The following is a 14,171-nucleotide window of genomic DNA, read 5'->3' as shown; positions in this document are numbered from 1 at the left end:
CCACTGTATAATTGTAAGGGATTTGATTTAGGTCATACCTGAATGGTCTAGTGATTTTCCCTATTTTTTAAAAATTTAAGTCTGAATTTGGCAATAAGGAGTTCATGATCTGAGCCACAGTCAGCTCCTGGTCTTGTTTTTGCTGACTGTATAGATTCTCCATCTTTGGATGTGAAGAATATAATCAAGCTGATTTTGGGATTGACTGTCTGGTGATGTCCATGTGTAGAATCTTCTCTTGTGTTGTTGGAAGAGGGTGTTTGCTATGACCAGTGCATTCTCTTGACAAAAGTCTGTTACCCTTTGCCCTGCTTCATTTTGTACTCCAAGGCCACGTTTGCCTGTTACTCCAGGTATCTCTTGACTTCCTACTTTTGCATTCCAGTCCCCTGTAATGAAAAGGACAGCTTTTTTGGATGTTCATTTTAGAAGGTCTTGTAGGTCTTCGTAAAACTGTTCAACTTCAGCTTCTTCAGCATTACTGGTCAGAGCATAGACTAGGATTGCTCTGATATTGAATGGTTTGCCTTGGAAATGAACAGAGATCATTCTGTTGTTTTTGAGATTGCATCCAAGTCTTGCATTTCACACTCTTTTGTTTATTACTATGGCTACTCCATTTCTTCTAAGGGATTCAATAGTAGATAGAATATCATCTGAGTTAAATTCACCCATTCCGGTCCATTATAGTTCACTGATTCCTAAAATGTCAATGTTCACTCTTGCCATCTCCTGTTTGACCACTTCCAATTTGCCTTGATTCATGGACCTAACATTCCAGGTTCCTATGCAGTATTGCTATTTACAACATAGGACTTTACTTCCATCACCAGTCACATCCACAACTGGGTATTGTTTTTACTTTGGCTCCACCCCTTCATTCTTTCTGGAGTTCCTTCTCCACTGATCTCCAATAGCATATTGGGTACCTACCGACCTGGGGAGATCATCTTTCAGTGTCCTATCTTTTTACCTTTTCATACTGTTCATGGAGTTCTCAAGGCAAGAATACTGAAGTGGTTTGCCATTCCTTTCTCCAGTGGACTGTGTTTTGTCAGAACTCTCCACCATTATCCATCTGTCTTGGGTGGCCCTACACGGCATGGCTCATAGTTTCGTTGAGTTAAACAGTTTGTGGTCCATGTGATCAAGACTGGGGAAACAGACTCTTGGAGGGCACAAATAAAACCTTGTGTACACCAGGACCAGTCCATCTTGGGTGGCCCTACATGGTACCCTCTTCATTCTTTCTGGAGTTATTTCTCCACTGATCTCCAGTAGCATATTGGGCAATATGCTACTGTGGTACAATACAACAATAGAGTGTTGAATTGTTCAGTCGCTAAGTCATGGCTGATTCTTTGTGACCCCAAAGACAGCAGTATACCAGACTTTGCTGTCCTTCACTATCTCCCAGAGTTTGCTCAGTTTCATGCCCACTGAGTCAGTGATGCTATCTAACCATCTTGTCCTCTGTTGCCCACTTCTCCTCCTACCTTCCATCTTTCCCAGCATCAGGGTCTTTTCCAATGCGTTGACTCTTTGCATCAGGTGGCCAAAGTATTGCAGTTTCAGCATCAGTCCTTCCAATGGATATTCAGGGTTGATTTCCTTTAGGATTGACTAGTTTGATCTCCTTGTAATCCAGGGGACTCTTAAGAGTCTTCTCCAGCACCACAATTCAAAAGCATCAATTCTTTGGTGCTCAGCCTTCTTTATGGCCACCTCTCACATCCATACATATCTACCGGAAAAACCACAGCTTTAACTATATGGACCTTTGTCTGCAAAGTAATGTCTCTGCTTTTTAATACGTTGTCTAGGTTTGTCATAGTTTTCCTTCCAAGGAGCAAGTGTCTTTTAATTTCATGACTTCAGTCACCATCTGCAGTGATTTTGGAGCCCAAGAAAGTAAAATCTGTCAATGTTTCCACTGTTTCTGTTTCTATTTGCTATTAAGTGATTGGACTGGATGCCACGATCTTACTGTTTAAATGTTGAGTTTTAAGCCCTCTTTTCCACTCTCTGTGACCTTCATCAGGAGGCTCTTTCTTTCCTCTTCAATTTCTGCCATTTATCATCTGTATATCTGAGGTTCTGAGGTTATAGATATTTCTCTTGGCAATCTGTTTTTTGAGTCGTGGCAATCTTGATTCCAACTTGTGATTCACCCAATCTGGCATTTTGCATAATGTACTCTGCATAGAAGTTAAATTAGCAGAGTGACAGTATACAGCCTTGGTGTACTCTTTTCCCAGCTTGGAACTAGTCCGTTGCTCCATGTCCGGTTCTAACTGTTTCTTCTTGACCTGCATACAGGTTTCTTAGGAGACAGGAAAGGTGGTCTGGTTTTCCCATCTCTTTAAGATTTTCCACAGTTTATTGTGATCCCAACAGTCAAAGGCTTTAGTGTAGTGAGTGAAGCAGAAGTAGATGTTTTTCTGGAATTCCTTTGCTTTCTCTGTGACCCAGTGAATGCTGGCAGTTTGGTCTCTGGTTCCTTTGCCTTTTCTAAATCCAGCTTGTACATCTGGAAATTCACGGTTCACGTACTGCTAAAGGTGGTGTGCAAGTGCAAGAGACCCAGCAGACATGGGTTTGTTCTCTGGGTCAGGAAGATCCCCTATAGGAGGGCATGGGAATCCACTCCAGTATTTTTGCCTGGAGAATCCTGTGGACAGAGGAGCCTGGCAGTCTAAAGTCCATGGGGTCACAGAGTCAGACATGACAGAAGTGACTTCACATGCATGCAAAGCCTAGCTTTATCTGCGTAGAATGTCTAATGTAGTGTTGAATAGAAGTAGTCAGGGTAGATATCCTTGTGTTCCTGATTTTAGAGAGAAAGCATTCAATCTTTCACTATTAAGTATAATGACAGCTGTGGGTTTGTTTTTTTTTTAAGATGTCCTTTACCAGACTGAGGAAATTCCTTTCTACCTGTATTGTGTGAGTGTTTTTAATCATGAAATGGAGAAGGGAATGGCAGTCCACTGCAGTGTTCTTGCCTGGAGAATCCCGTGGGTGGAGGGGCCTGGTGGGCTGCAGTCCATGGGGTCACACAGTCGGACACAAGTGAAGCGACTTAGCACAACACAATCATGAAAACGTGTTGGATTTTCTCAAATGCCTTTTCCACTTTTGCTGAGGCAGTCATGTGGTTTTTGTCCTTTATTCTATTAACATGAACTTATTACATTCACTGACTTTTGGATGTTTAGGAGGCCTTGCATTCATGCAGTGAATCTCACATGATCTTGATGTATAATTCTTTTTATATGTTGCCACGTTCAGTTTACTAGTATTTTGTTCAGAATTTTTGTATCAATATTCATAAGGGATGTTGATATGCAGTTTTTGTCTTCTTTTGATATCTTTGTCTTGTTTGACTGTTAACTGATCTTGTCGAAATAAGAAGTGTTCCTGTTTCTGTTTTTTTGGGAGATTTTGTGAAGAATTGGTACTAATTCTTCTTTAAATACTTGGTAGCATTCATGAGGTCTGAGCTGTTAAAAGTTATTAATTCTGTTTCTTTAGTTGTTACAGGTCTATTCACATATTCTTTTTCTTCTTGAGTCAGTTTCACAAGTTTGTATCTTTCTATGAGTTTTCCCATTTCATATAAATTATCTAATTTGTTGGCTTATAGTTGTTCACAGTATTTCCTTATAACTCCTCTCCATGTGATTTTTAGGAATAAAAATTCATTGTTGCCCTTAAAAATGCTATGAAGAATTTTTTAATGATGTGGGAAAATAGTCTTGACATACTATTAAGCAAAAAAAAAAAAAGCAAAATGTGGAAGTATATTTACAGTTTTTATGGTTGCATTATGAGGGTTTGTTTGTTACAAAATACTAGTAAACTGAATGTGGCAACATATAAAAAGAATTATATATCAAGATCAAGTGAGATTCACTGCATGAATGCAAGACCTACTAAGCATCCAATGCTTTAAGCCAAAGGAACCGACCATCATCTGCTGAACACCTTTGAGAAACACAGCAGGCCCCATTCCTGCCCATGCGATGATTCTGAGCTCTGTAACACCTGCTTCTTTCTGGAGCCTATTCCCTCTTTACGTCAAATCATGTCATTGCTTTTAACCTACTCAGCTCAGCTCCAGGGATTACTTTACAGATTGCTGCTTCCAGGCCATGGCAATGTCAGTGTGACTTAATAACCTGATTTCATAGTTTTCCTGGTTCAGTCACTTATTTGAGTCTTTGCCCGTCTCCAACTTCTTTGTTTTAAATCAAGTTTGATGTCCTTTTATTTCTTTAAATTGAAGTATGATTAACATGTAAGAATTTTTTTCCTTGTGATGATGGACTTTAAAAAAAATATTATATGATCCTTTAAAAATATTGTATTTCTTTCTTTATTTTTAGCTGGTTCTTTGGTGCTTCGCGCAGGCTGTCTCTAGTTGCACAGAGCGGGCTCCTCTCTAGTTGTGGTGCGCATGCCTTGTGTGGTGGTTTTCCCTGATGCAATGCACGGGCTCTCGAGCGCACTGGCCTCAGTGGCTGTGGTGTATGGGCTTAGTTGCCCCTCGCATGTGGACTTTTTCCAGAGCAGAGATTGAACCCACATCCTCTGCATTGGCAGGTAGATTCTTAGCCACTGGATCACCAGGGAAGTCCATAATGAGGACTTTTAAGATCTACTTTCTGAGCAACTTTCAAATATGCAATTACTAACTATACACAATTGCTACCTATAAAGACACAATTACTAACTATAGTCACCATGCTGTACATTACATCCCTGTAACTTACTTACTTTGTATATGGAAGTCTGTACAGAGTTTGTAAAGGGTTCTTGATATATTCTGCATATTAGATCCTTATCAGTGACATGATTTACAAATATTTTCTCTCGTTCAGTGCATTATCTTTTTACTTTCTTGATAGTGCCGCCTGATTCCACATCTGTTTTTAAGGTTAAGTATTTGTTGATTTAGATAACCTTTACACTTTAATTAAAAGTATTACTTCATGGGCTGTGATTGACCCCTTGCTATGAAATAGTGATTTTTGAATTCTAATGCACTTGTGAATATCATCTGTGTTTTCCTTTGCTGGTAACTGTTAAGTAAGAAAGAAACTACCTCAAACAGATACTTTGCCCAGAAATAAATATTAATAGAAAAGGAATCTTGAGTAAAGTTGTTGAATTTTCTGTTTTCCTCCCCTATGACAGAATGCCTCAGTAAATACTTTGAAATGTACTTTATTCCAGAAAATAGTTTTCTGTTAGTGATATTCCATTATACTGAATACTTCCTATTGCTCTGATATTGTTTTTTTGTTTTTTTAATTTAAAGACAAAACAAGCTGTGCTTTGTTCCCCTCTGGGATTGAAACAGTGAAGAGGATACGTATGGCCAAGACGCACATAGCAACTGTGATGGCAGATGTGAAAATTGAGGCTACGCCTCACCTTTGTTTTAATGCAGTCTAAAGGCAAATATTTTTGGTGGAGGAAGAGTGAAGTCATGGAGAAAGGGAGAAGTAGATACATGAAGCAAAAAGCAGTTTTAAAAACTCAACCCAGTTTGAATCATACAAAAATTTATGATTTTCCATTGACTTTATCTTTCATAGCTGATGATATGTTTAACTTTATTCATATTCTTTATGTCTTTTCTTTCTAAGCTTATAGTGGCTGTTGAACAAGAAGAAATTCCCAGACTTCAGGCCCTGTATGAGAGAGGCCTACAGAATGGTGTCCAGGGCCTGAGGCTGATCCAGCAGGAGGACATAAAAAAGAAGGAGCCATATTGTAGGGTAAGTGATTCACTAACCCCATACACATGCTCACAGGGATATTTTCAGTTGGGGCTCAGTCCCTGTGACATGGAGGCTGGGGGTGAGCCTATAGGAAGCAGGAATCATAGAAACAGATAATCTTGTCACAGGCGCATTGAGGTGACAGACACAGGAGGGTGTTGCCACAAACTCTGGATGCTCATCTCTTCTTCCCTATGAGAAACTACCAGGTCCAAAGAACACATGCAAAGGCAAGGGAGGTCTGAGGCCCTGTGATGTGTTGGGAAAGCGCTGAGCGGCGAGGTGTGGTTGGGCTGTAGGGTGTGTAGTAGGAGATAACAGATGGGATTGGAAAGGCAGAAGTAGCCCACACAAAGGGCCTGATATTCATGCTGATACTTTGAAGTGTATCCAGTAAACATGGGTAGCCACTGAAAATTTTTGAGGATGGTGGCTGCAGTATCTGGTCTGCTTCAGGAGGGTGTGAAGGGTGGGTTATAGAGTATCTGGCTTAAAACATGCTATGAAGAAAACCAGATCTTTATTTGTGATGGAGACTTGACTATATATGTATAATAATTACTCTGCTTATCAACTTTCCTTGATAGCCTTTTAGAGGCTACTGTCCAATTCCCACTTCACTGACCGTCACAGTGAATTGCTATGTCTCCTGTGTTCCATTCCTCAGGGTTTTGTTTTTTTTTTAATTTTTATTGGAATATAGTTGATTTACAATGTTGTGTTAGTTTCAGGTATACATCAAAGTGAATTAGTTATACATATACACATATCCACTCTTTTTTAGATTCTTTTCCCCATAGGCCATTACAGAGTGTTGAGTGGAGTTCCCTGTGCTATACAGTAGGTCCTATTGTTGTTGTTTAGTCACTAAGTCATGTCTGACTCTTTTGCAGCCCCATGGACTGTAGCCCACCAGGCTCCTCTGTCCATGGAATTTTCCCAGCAACTATACTGGAATGGGTGGCCATTTCCTTCTGCAGGGGATCTTCCCAAAATATGTGTGTGTATATATATACAATAAAATAGATAAAAGTACATATATGTATATAGCCCAAATTGTGCATGTATATATGTATAATATATACACAACAGTAGTATATGTGTATATATATATGCAATATGTAAAAATAGGTAACTAATAAGGACCTACGGAGAAGGCAATGGCACCCCACTCCAGTACTCTTGCCTGGAAAATCCCATGGATGGAGGAGCCTTGTGGGCTGCAGTCCATGGGGTCAGTAAGAGTCGAACACAACTGAGCGACTTCACTTTCACTTTTCACTTTCATGCGTTGTAGAAGGAAATGGCAAGCCACTCCGGTGTTCTTGCCTGGAGAATCCCAGGGATTGGGGAGCCTGGTGGGCTGCTGTCTCTGGGGTCACACAGAGTCGGACACGACTGAAACAACTTAGCAGCAGCAGCAGCAGCAGCAGCAATAAGGACCTATGGGCTTCCCCAGTGGCTCAGCGGGAAAGAATCCTCCTGCAGTACAGGAGACGTGGGTTTGATCCCTGAGTCAGGAAGATCCCCTGGAGGAGGGCATGGCAACACCCTCCAGTGTTCTGGTTGGGAAAATCCTGTGGAGAGAGGAGACTGGTGGGCCACTGTCCATGGGGTTGCAAAAGAGTTGAACATGACTGAAGCAACTAACCACCACCATGTATCTATTTTGTCTATTTTATTTATTTATATCTTACAACCCACTCCAGTATTCTTGCCTGGAGAATCCCACGGACTGAGGAGCCTGGTGGGCTGCAGTCCATGGGTTCACAAAGAGTTGGACACGACTGAGTGACCTTACTTACTTACTTATATATATATATATATATATTTTAATATATACAGTAGTGTGTATATATCAATCCCGATTTATCCACCCCCACTTACCCCCTGGTAACCATAGGTTTGCTTTCTGCATCTGTCCCCAGTGTTTTAATGACATTATACAATATTTGGACTCTGGGTACCTATCTTAGTGAGTATGACCTTGAACTCACTGTCAGGTGATGCTTATCAAAAGCTCGCTTTAGAGAAACACTGTTTAAAGAAGAGAGCCTAGATGATCATTCATTCTTCTACGTCTCTCCAGACCACCAGACTGTGGTACAGCTATACTGTATTGTTTTTCCCTCCCCACCCACTCCTTGACCCCAGATTACTCTCCTTGAGTTGTGTTTTGGTGTTTTGGCATCAGCCTATGGAGAAAATCACTGTGTCACTCACTAAGGCCTCTACTGTAAGAAGATAGGTTCACTGTTGAATAGCATCTTTTGAGAACACTCAGGAGAAATTTCTCTCAGACCCCAGTTTTAAGTCTAATTTTTCTTTCCTGAGCAGTTTCTGTCTATGGACACCGTAACTGATTGCATTGTCCTGTTTACCTTGATCCCAAACAGGACACATTTGTGCCCCATTCTTGCCAAGTAGCTAAAGCCTTAAGCATACATTTTCATTTTTATGCACTAATTTCACTCTTTGTTTCATCTTGTCTTTTCATCTTTGTTTTCTGTATGCTCTTATTTTTTGGAACTTGTTATTGAATCCTAGCATATCAGTACATTCAAAATCATCAACTTGATGAATTTTCATGAAATGTGATCAGCATCCAGATCAACAAACAGAACATTACCTGCTTCATTTTGTTTGTTTAATTCACTTATTGATTCTAACAGTTTATCTATGAATTCTTTTTTATTTTTTGGCCATTTTGCACGGCACATAGGATCTTAGTTCCTCAACCAGGGGTAGAACCTGTGCCCCCTGTGGTGAAAGCATGGATTCTTAACCACTGGACTGCTATGGAAGTCCTAATTCTTCTTCTGTATTTTATATATACAATCATATTGTCTGCAAATAATAACTTCCAGTCCATATACTTGTCTGGTTTAAAATTTAATGCTAGTATATATTGTTTTGTATGTATTTTTGTTTGTTTTTACAAGCTGCTTCAAATCCTTTTACACAAAGACAATATAGAATTAATTTTTCTTAAGTTATCTTTAGTTGCGCAGTTAAGGTTGGATCAAAATATTTTATTTTCTTAAGTAGTATAAAGTTCCCAAGAGATTGGTAGTACCTAGAAATCCAGATAGCGTTGAGTGAGTTCTTCTTGCAGAGAAGGTCATAACATCTTCGACTCTGGCATACTTCACCTCTCTCTCCCTTCGGACTCAGAATGGTCAGAGTGTTTTCCTTGTGGGAACAGATCTTCTCCCTTTTCCTCTCTCCATATAGTTCTTATTTCTCTGAGATGATGAATGAATGAATGATTTTTTAATAAAAAGAAGCATTCATTGAATATCTGATTTTGTCTATTTTCTTCCGGCTTTGAGCAAATGCTACATGGGTCTTAAGCCAGGATCAGCAAACTGTGGCTCGTGTGGGCCAAGCCCACAACGTGTTGTTAATGACCTACTAAGCTGTTTTAAATGGTTGAGAAAAATGAAAAGAATAATATTTTGTGACAGTGAAAATTATAGGAAACAAAATTTCTGTGTCACACAAATAAATTTTTATTGGCATACAACCATACTTAATCATTTATGTGTTATCTTTGGCTGCTTTTGTGCCAAACAGCCAACTTGAGTAGTTGGAACCTTAAGCTTCACGTGGACAAAAATATTTACTATCTGTCCCTTTACAGAAAAAATTACCAGCTCCTGATCTAAACAGTAGGGAGCCACTGATTTTGGCAGGAAAATGATATGCAAACTGTGTTAATTAAGGAAAAGTTAATCAAACTCTGGTGCATAGGATGAAACTGGTTGTGGGAGAGAGGGGAGCCTTGAAGTGGGAGGTCAGAACCATTTATATATTTATTTTTGGAAGCACCTTTACTCCCTATGACACCACCGACACTACCTGTTATAGTTATTTTTAGAATCAGTTCAGTTCAGTTGCTCAGTTGTATCCAGCTCTGCGACCCCATGGACTGCAGCATGTGAGGCTTCCCTGTCCATCACTAACTCCCAGAGCTTCCTCAAACTCATGTCCATTGAGTTGGTGATGCCAGTCAACCGTCTCATCCTCTGTTGTCCCTATTTTTAGAAAACCTGATTCCTTTCTGCTGGGCTTCCCTGGTGGCTCAGATGGTGAAGAATCTGCATGCGATACAGGAGACCCGGGTTTGATCCCTGGGTCAGGAAGATCCCCTAGAGAAGGAAATGGAAACCCACTCCAGTACTTTGCCTGGAGAATTTCATGGACAGAGGAGCCTGGCAGGCTAAACTCCATGGGGTCTGAAAGAGTGGGACACAACTGAGCAACTAACATTGCTGCTACTGTATATATCATAGGTCAGTAATTTCTAGACTTAAGGCAGTTTTGACATACTATTCTTTATCTCACTGTAGTTTCTCTTGTTTTTTTCCCCATAAAATGGGATTTGACATAAGATGAGCAGCAGTTTGTGGTGGCTGAGAAGTCAGACAGACATAAATTTAAATCTCATGTCTGCCTATTTAACAGCTGTTTACCTTAAGTTAAAATTTTTCTAAACCTCAGACTTCTTGTTTGTAAAATGGAGGTTGTTCTGAGAATTAAATACAATAATACATGTAAAGCATCCAGGATATGTTAATCCTCAAGAAGTGATGGTTGTTATTTTGTGCTTTATGTAAGCAGTAATTCTGGTGAATTAAAATTGATTTTTTGAGATACCTGGGTACTTTTGGAGAAGGCAATGGCACCCCACTCCAGTACTCTTGCCTGGAAAATCCCATGGACGGAGGAGCCTGGTAGGCTGCAGTCCATGGGATTGCTAAGAGTCAGACATGACTGAGCGACTTCACTTTGACTTTTCACTTTCATGCATTGGAGAAGGAAATGGCAACCCACTCCAGTGTTCTTGCCTGGAGAATCCCAGGGACTGGGGAGCCTGGTGGGCTGCCATCTATGGGGTCGCACAGAGTCGGACACAACTGAAGCGACTTAGCAGCAGGTACTTTTTGTGACATCTGATAAGATAACTTTTTTAAGTTCTTTTTCTCCTGGTTTACATTTTCCCTTTTTCCTAATACTTTGCTTGCAACTCATTATTTTATTCTGTTTATTTCCTTTAAGCCATGTCAATCCCTCTGTAGAATAAAATAGGCTATTTCAAAACATTGTTGAGAGATCCTAGGATATCTTCAAACTAGGGTTGTGAGTAACTCACATAAAAGCTCGTTTTAATCAGTTGGGGCTGCTGCAACAAAGTGTGTGCTCAGTCGTGTCTGACTGCTTGCAACCCTATAGACTGTAGCCCACCAGCCTCCTCTGTTCATGGAGTTTTCCAGGCAAGAACTCTGGAGTGGGTTGCCAATTCCTACTCCAGGGGACTTCCCGACCCAGGGATTCAGCCCTCTTCTCTGTGTCTCTTATGTTGGCAGGTGGATTCTTTACCACTAGTGCCATCTGGAAAGTGGACCAGTTAGCTTATAAGTTTCAGGTATTTATTTCTCATAGTTCTAGAGGTTAGAAGTCTGAGATCAAGGCTTTGAAAGATTTGATGTCCGGTGAGGACCCACTTCCTGGTTCATAGACCATCTTCTAGCTGTGTTCTCACAATACTTAAGGGGTGAGGGAGCTCTCTGGAGTCTCTTTTATAAAGCCACTAATCCCATTCATGAAGGCTCCATCCTTATTACCTAATCGCTTCCCAAATGCCCCATCTCCACATACTGTCCCATTGGTCATTAGGTTTCAGTCTATGAATTTTGGAGGCCCACAGACATTCAGTCTATAGCAGAACTGGTGGTGTATACTAATGCCATACTTAAAAAAATATTAGTATGAAAGGGATTAGGATACACATATGGGGGCAGGAAGTATTCAGTTCAGTTCATTCACTCAGTTGTGTCCAACTCTTTGCGACCCCCTTGAATGGCAGCACGTCAGGCCTCCCTGTCCATCACCAACTCCCGGAGTTCACTCAAACTCACGTCCATCAGGTCAGTGATGCCATCCTATACGGGAAATCTCTCTTCCTTCTGCTCAGTTTTCCTGTGAACCTAAAACTGCTCTAAAAAATCAAATCTGCTAAAAAAATGAAATTAAACTTGCTTCCCATCTCTTATCTATACAGTGCTTTACAAGAATTATTGAATGCTTCCTGACTATAAAACAGCTAAACCTGTTTCTGTTTTATTGTTTTGTGTGATTTTGATAGTGTTCGGTTGTGAAACTAAGAAGTCAGAATCTCACTGATCTGTTTGAGAATAAAATAATTTATAACCTCCCCCAGAGAGGCATGCTAATTTTTAACGTGTGTTTCTGTCTTTACGTGCTATAAAGAAACTGCTTCAGACTTCAAGATTAGTGTAAAAAAAAAAAAAAAATATGAGCCCCTGACCCCACTGTGGATTTGGTCATGATGTAAAAACAATATTAAATCTGGAGTTTGGGAAACAAAGTTTTTGATTTCATGATGGTACTGAAATCTTGGGGATTTGGAAGATTCCAGCTAGTCAGCTGAAACAACAATCATCTGTTGTGTGTCTGATAACTTTAGAAATTGGGAAAAAAAAAATAGAAAAAGAAGGACCCATGGTTCTTTATATCATGCCTTACTGTTCAAAACAAAGCAAAACAGCATTTTGTACATCATAAAGATTAGGGATGAGTCTAGATATTGTTCTGTGCACCTGACCATGTGATCCTCACATTTCTCAGAATGAGGTAGATGAAGTATGTATATATAGATAATCAAGTTAATTTGACCAACATTTTCTTCTTTACTGTGTGCCCAGCACTACAATGGGTACTGCAGATGTGAAGGCAAGACATTGCCATGATCCTGAAAGAAGTTAGAGTGTAGCAGAAGATAGTTTTAATAGAGTGATAAGTATTATCACTATACTACTGATACTCTGTCTTGTACGAAGATAAGGGAGAGCTTTTAGTTTAATCCGAGAGTCTAGAATAGTCTTCTCAGAGGTGAGCCCTCCGCTTGAAAGATGAATAAGTAGTGTAACTTCTGAGAGAGGTGTATGTTACCCTTCCCTGAGGCCTCTGCAGTAGTGATCTACTTTATAGAAGGCCACATTATGGTTATCAATGTCTAGACATTTTTAGGGGTGGCAATATGTAGTGGAAAGTATACTTCAGTTTTTCATAAAGGTGTCTTGAGTAAATGTCTCCCTTTTCCCCCAAATTCACGACCACTACCAGGAATGGGAGGCAGAATTTCCATGGTATAGGGTCTCGTCTCTTTCTTCCAGGCCCTCCAGAAAGAAATAGTTTGTCAGGGGAACTCTGGAAGGGTTTCTTGTACGAGATCTCTTTGAGAAGAAAATGAAGTGCCCCTAGTGGGCGTATCTGAGAAAGTTTGAAAGTGCATCTGTAAACTTTGAAGGATGGCTCTTGACAGTGCTCCCTATGCTTCTCTGTCTTGACTGCTTCCTCTGACCTTAGCTGTGCTGATCCAGCTGCCTTACTTTAACGCTATTGGTCAATCACATATTCCTCTAGCCTCCTGACTGACTTCCAGCCCTTAGCTTTCCCTGACCCACTTGCCTGGTTCTTTTCCAACCACCTGACCTGCCATGATACCAGATTTCAAGCTCTGACCTGGTGACCTGGTCAGCGCACGTGCAGTCTGCTGGCTTGCAGACAGCCAGCCTGTCTCCTAACCCCACCCTAGGCCAGAGTGTCAGCAGCTTGGCAGCAGTGATTTGTTCACCTTCCCTCCCATCCACATTCAGGCAAGGCACACCAACATCTCATGAGGAGGGTCAGAGCCAAGACCAGAAAGGGAAGGAAGAAGAAAACCTGTTAGGAAGGGTAAAATTTGGTATATGTTTAAAGATAGCCCTCAAAAGTTCATTCAGTCAGTAAATATTTGAGTGCCTTCTGTGTGTGTCAGGCATGTGCTGGATTAGAGGAGTAGAAGATGAATAAGGAGGATATTTGAGATATTAAAAAAAAAGATTGATACGAAGCACTTGTACACATGTTATTTTATCCCTCTGTTATCATACTTATCACATAGTTTTATGCTATATAAGAAAGTTTTTGTGACTAAACTCTTAGTATTATCTTAAATTAGCTTCCAAGGTTATTGTATCCCAAATACTATTTGTAGGTTGAAGTTGAATTCTACTTATTGGACCTGTGAATTTAGGAATTTCAGGCAATAGAAGTTCTAGTGTAAAATCTTACATGTTTCTACTGTGTTGAAACAGAAGGGATGATTTCCTGTTCTTGGCAAATGCTCTCAAATTCTGGAAGCAAGACTGTCAGGAGAATGATGCATTTTGCCACATGTTAGGTTCAGCTTGTGAAAGAGCCTGAAATTGTGAGCCTTCACTTTTAGTACCATCTGACCATTTGGAAACATTGGTCCGGGTTTCCTGACCAATGTGGCAAAATCAAAAGCTTTTAAAGGCCAGACAGGTAAATGCA

The 14,171-nt window shown here is 40.3% G+C and overlaps 1 protein-coding gene across 6 annotated transcripts in view; it reads left to right on the top strand.

The window, feature by feature from the left end:
• The window catches only part of L2HGDH (L-2-hydroxyglutarate dehydrogenase), a 58,192-nt gene that overhangs the window by 12,256 nt on the left and 31,765 nt on the right, over positions 1-14,171 (top strand). For all 6 annotated transcript variants that reach the window (XM_069596156.1, XM_069596160.1, XM_069596161.1 and 3 more), the window contains one exon: positions 5,655-5,786. In XM_069596156.1, the coding sequence (XP_069452257.1) occupies positions 5,655-5,786 (132 nt within the window). The remainder of the gene's footprint in view (positions 1-5,654; positions 5,787-14,171) is intronic.

The sequence above is a fragment of the Ovis canadensis genome, chromosome 7 (assembly GCF_042477335.2).
Source record: "Ovis canadensis isolate MfBH-ARS-UI-01 breed Bighorn chromosome 7, ARS-UI_OviCan_v2, whole genome shotgun sequence".
NCBI lineage: Eukaryota > Metazoa > Chordata > Mammalia > Artiodactyla > Bovidae > Ovis > Ovis canadensis.
Note: the sequence above shows the minus strand (reverse complement) of the source record. Positions and strands in the feature narration are given on the sequence as shown.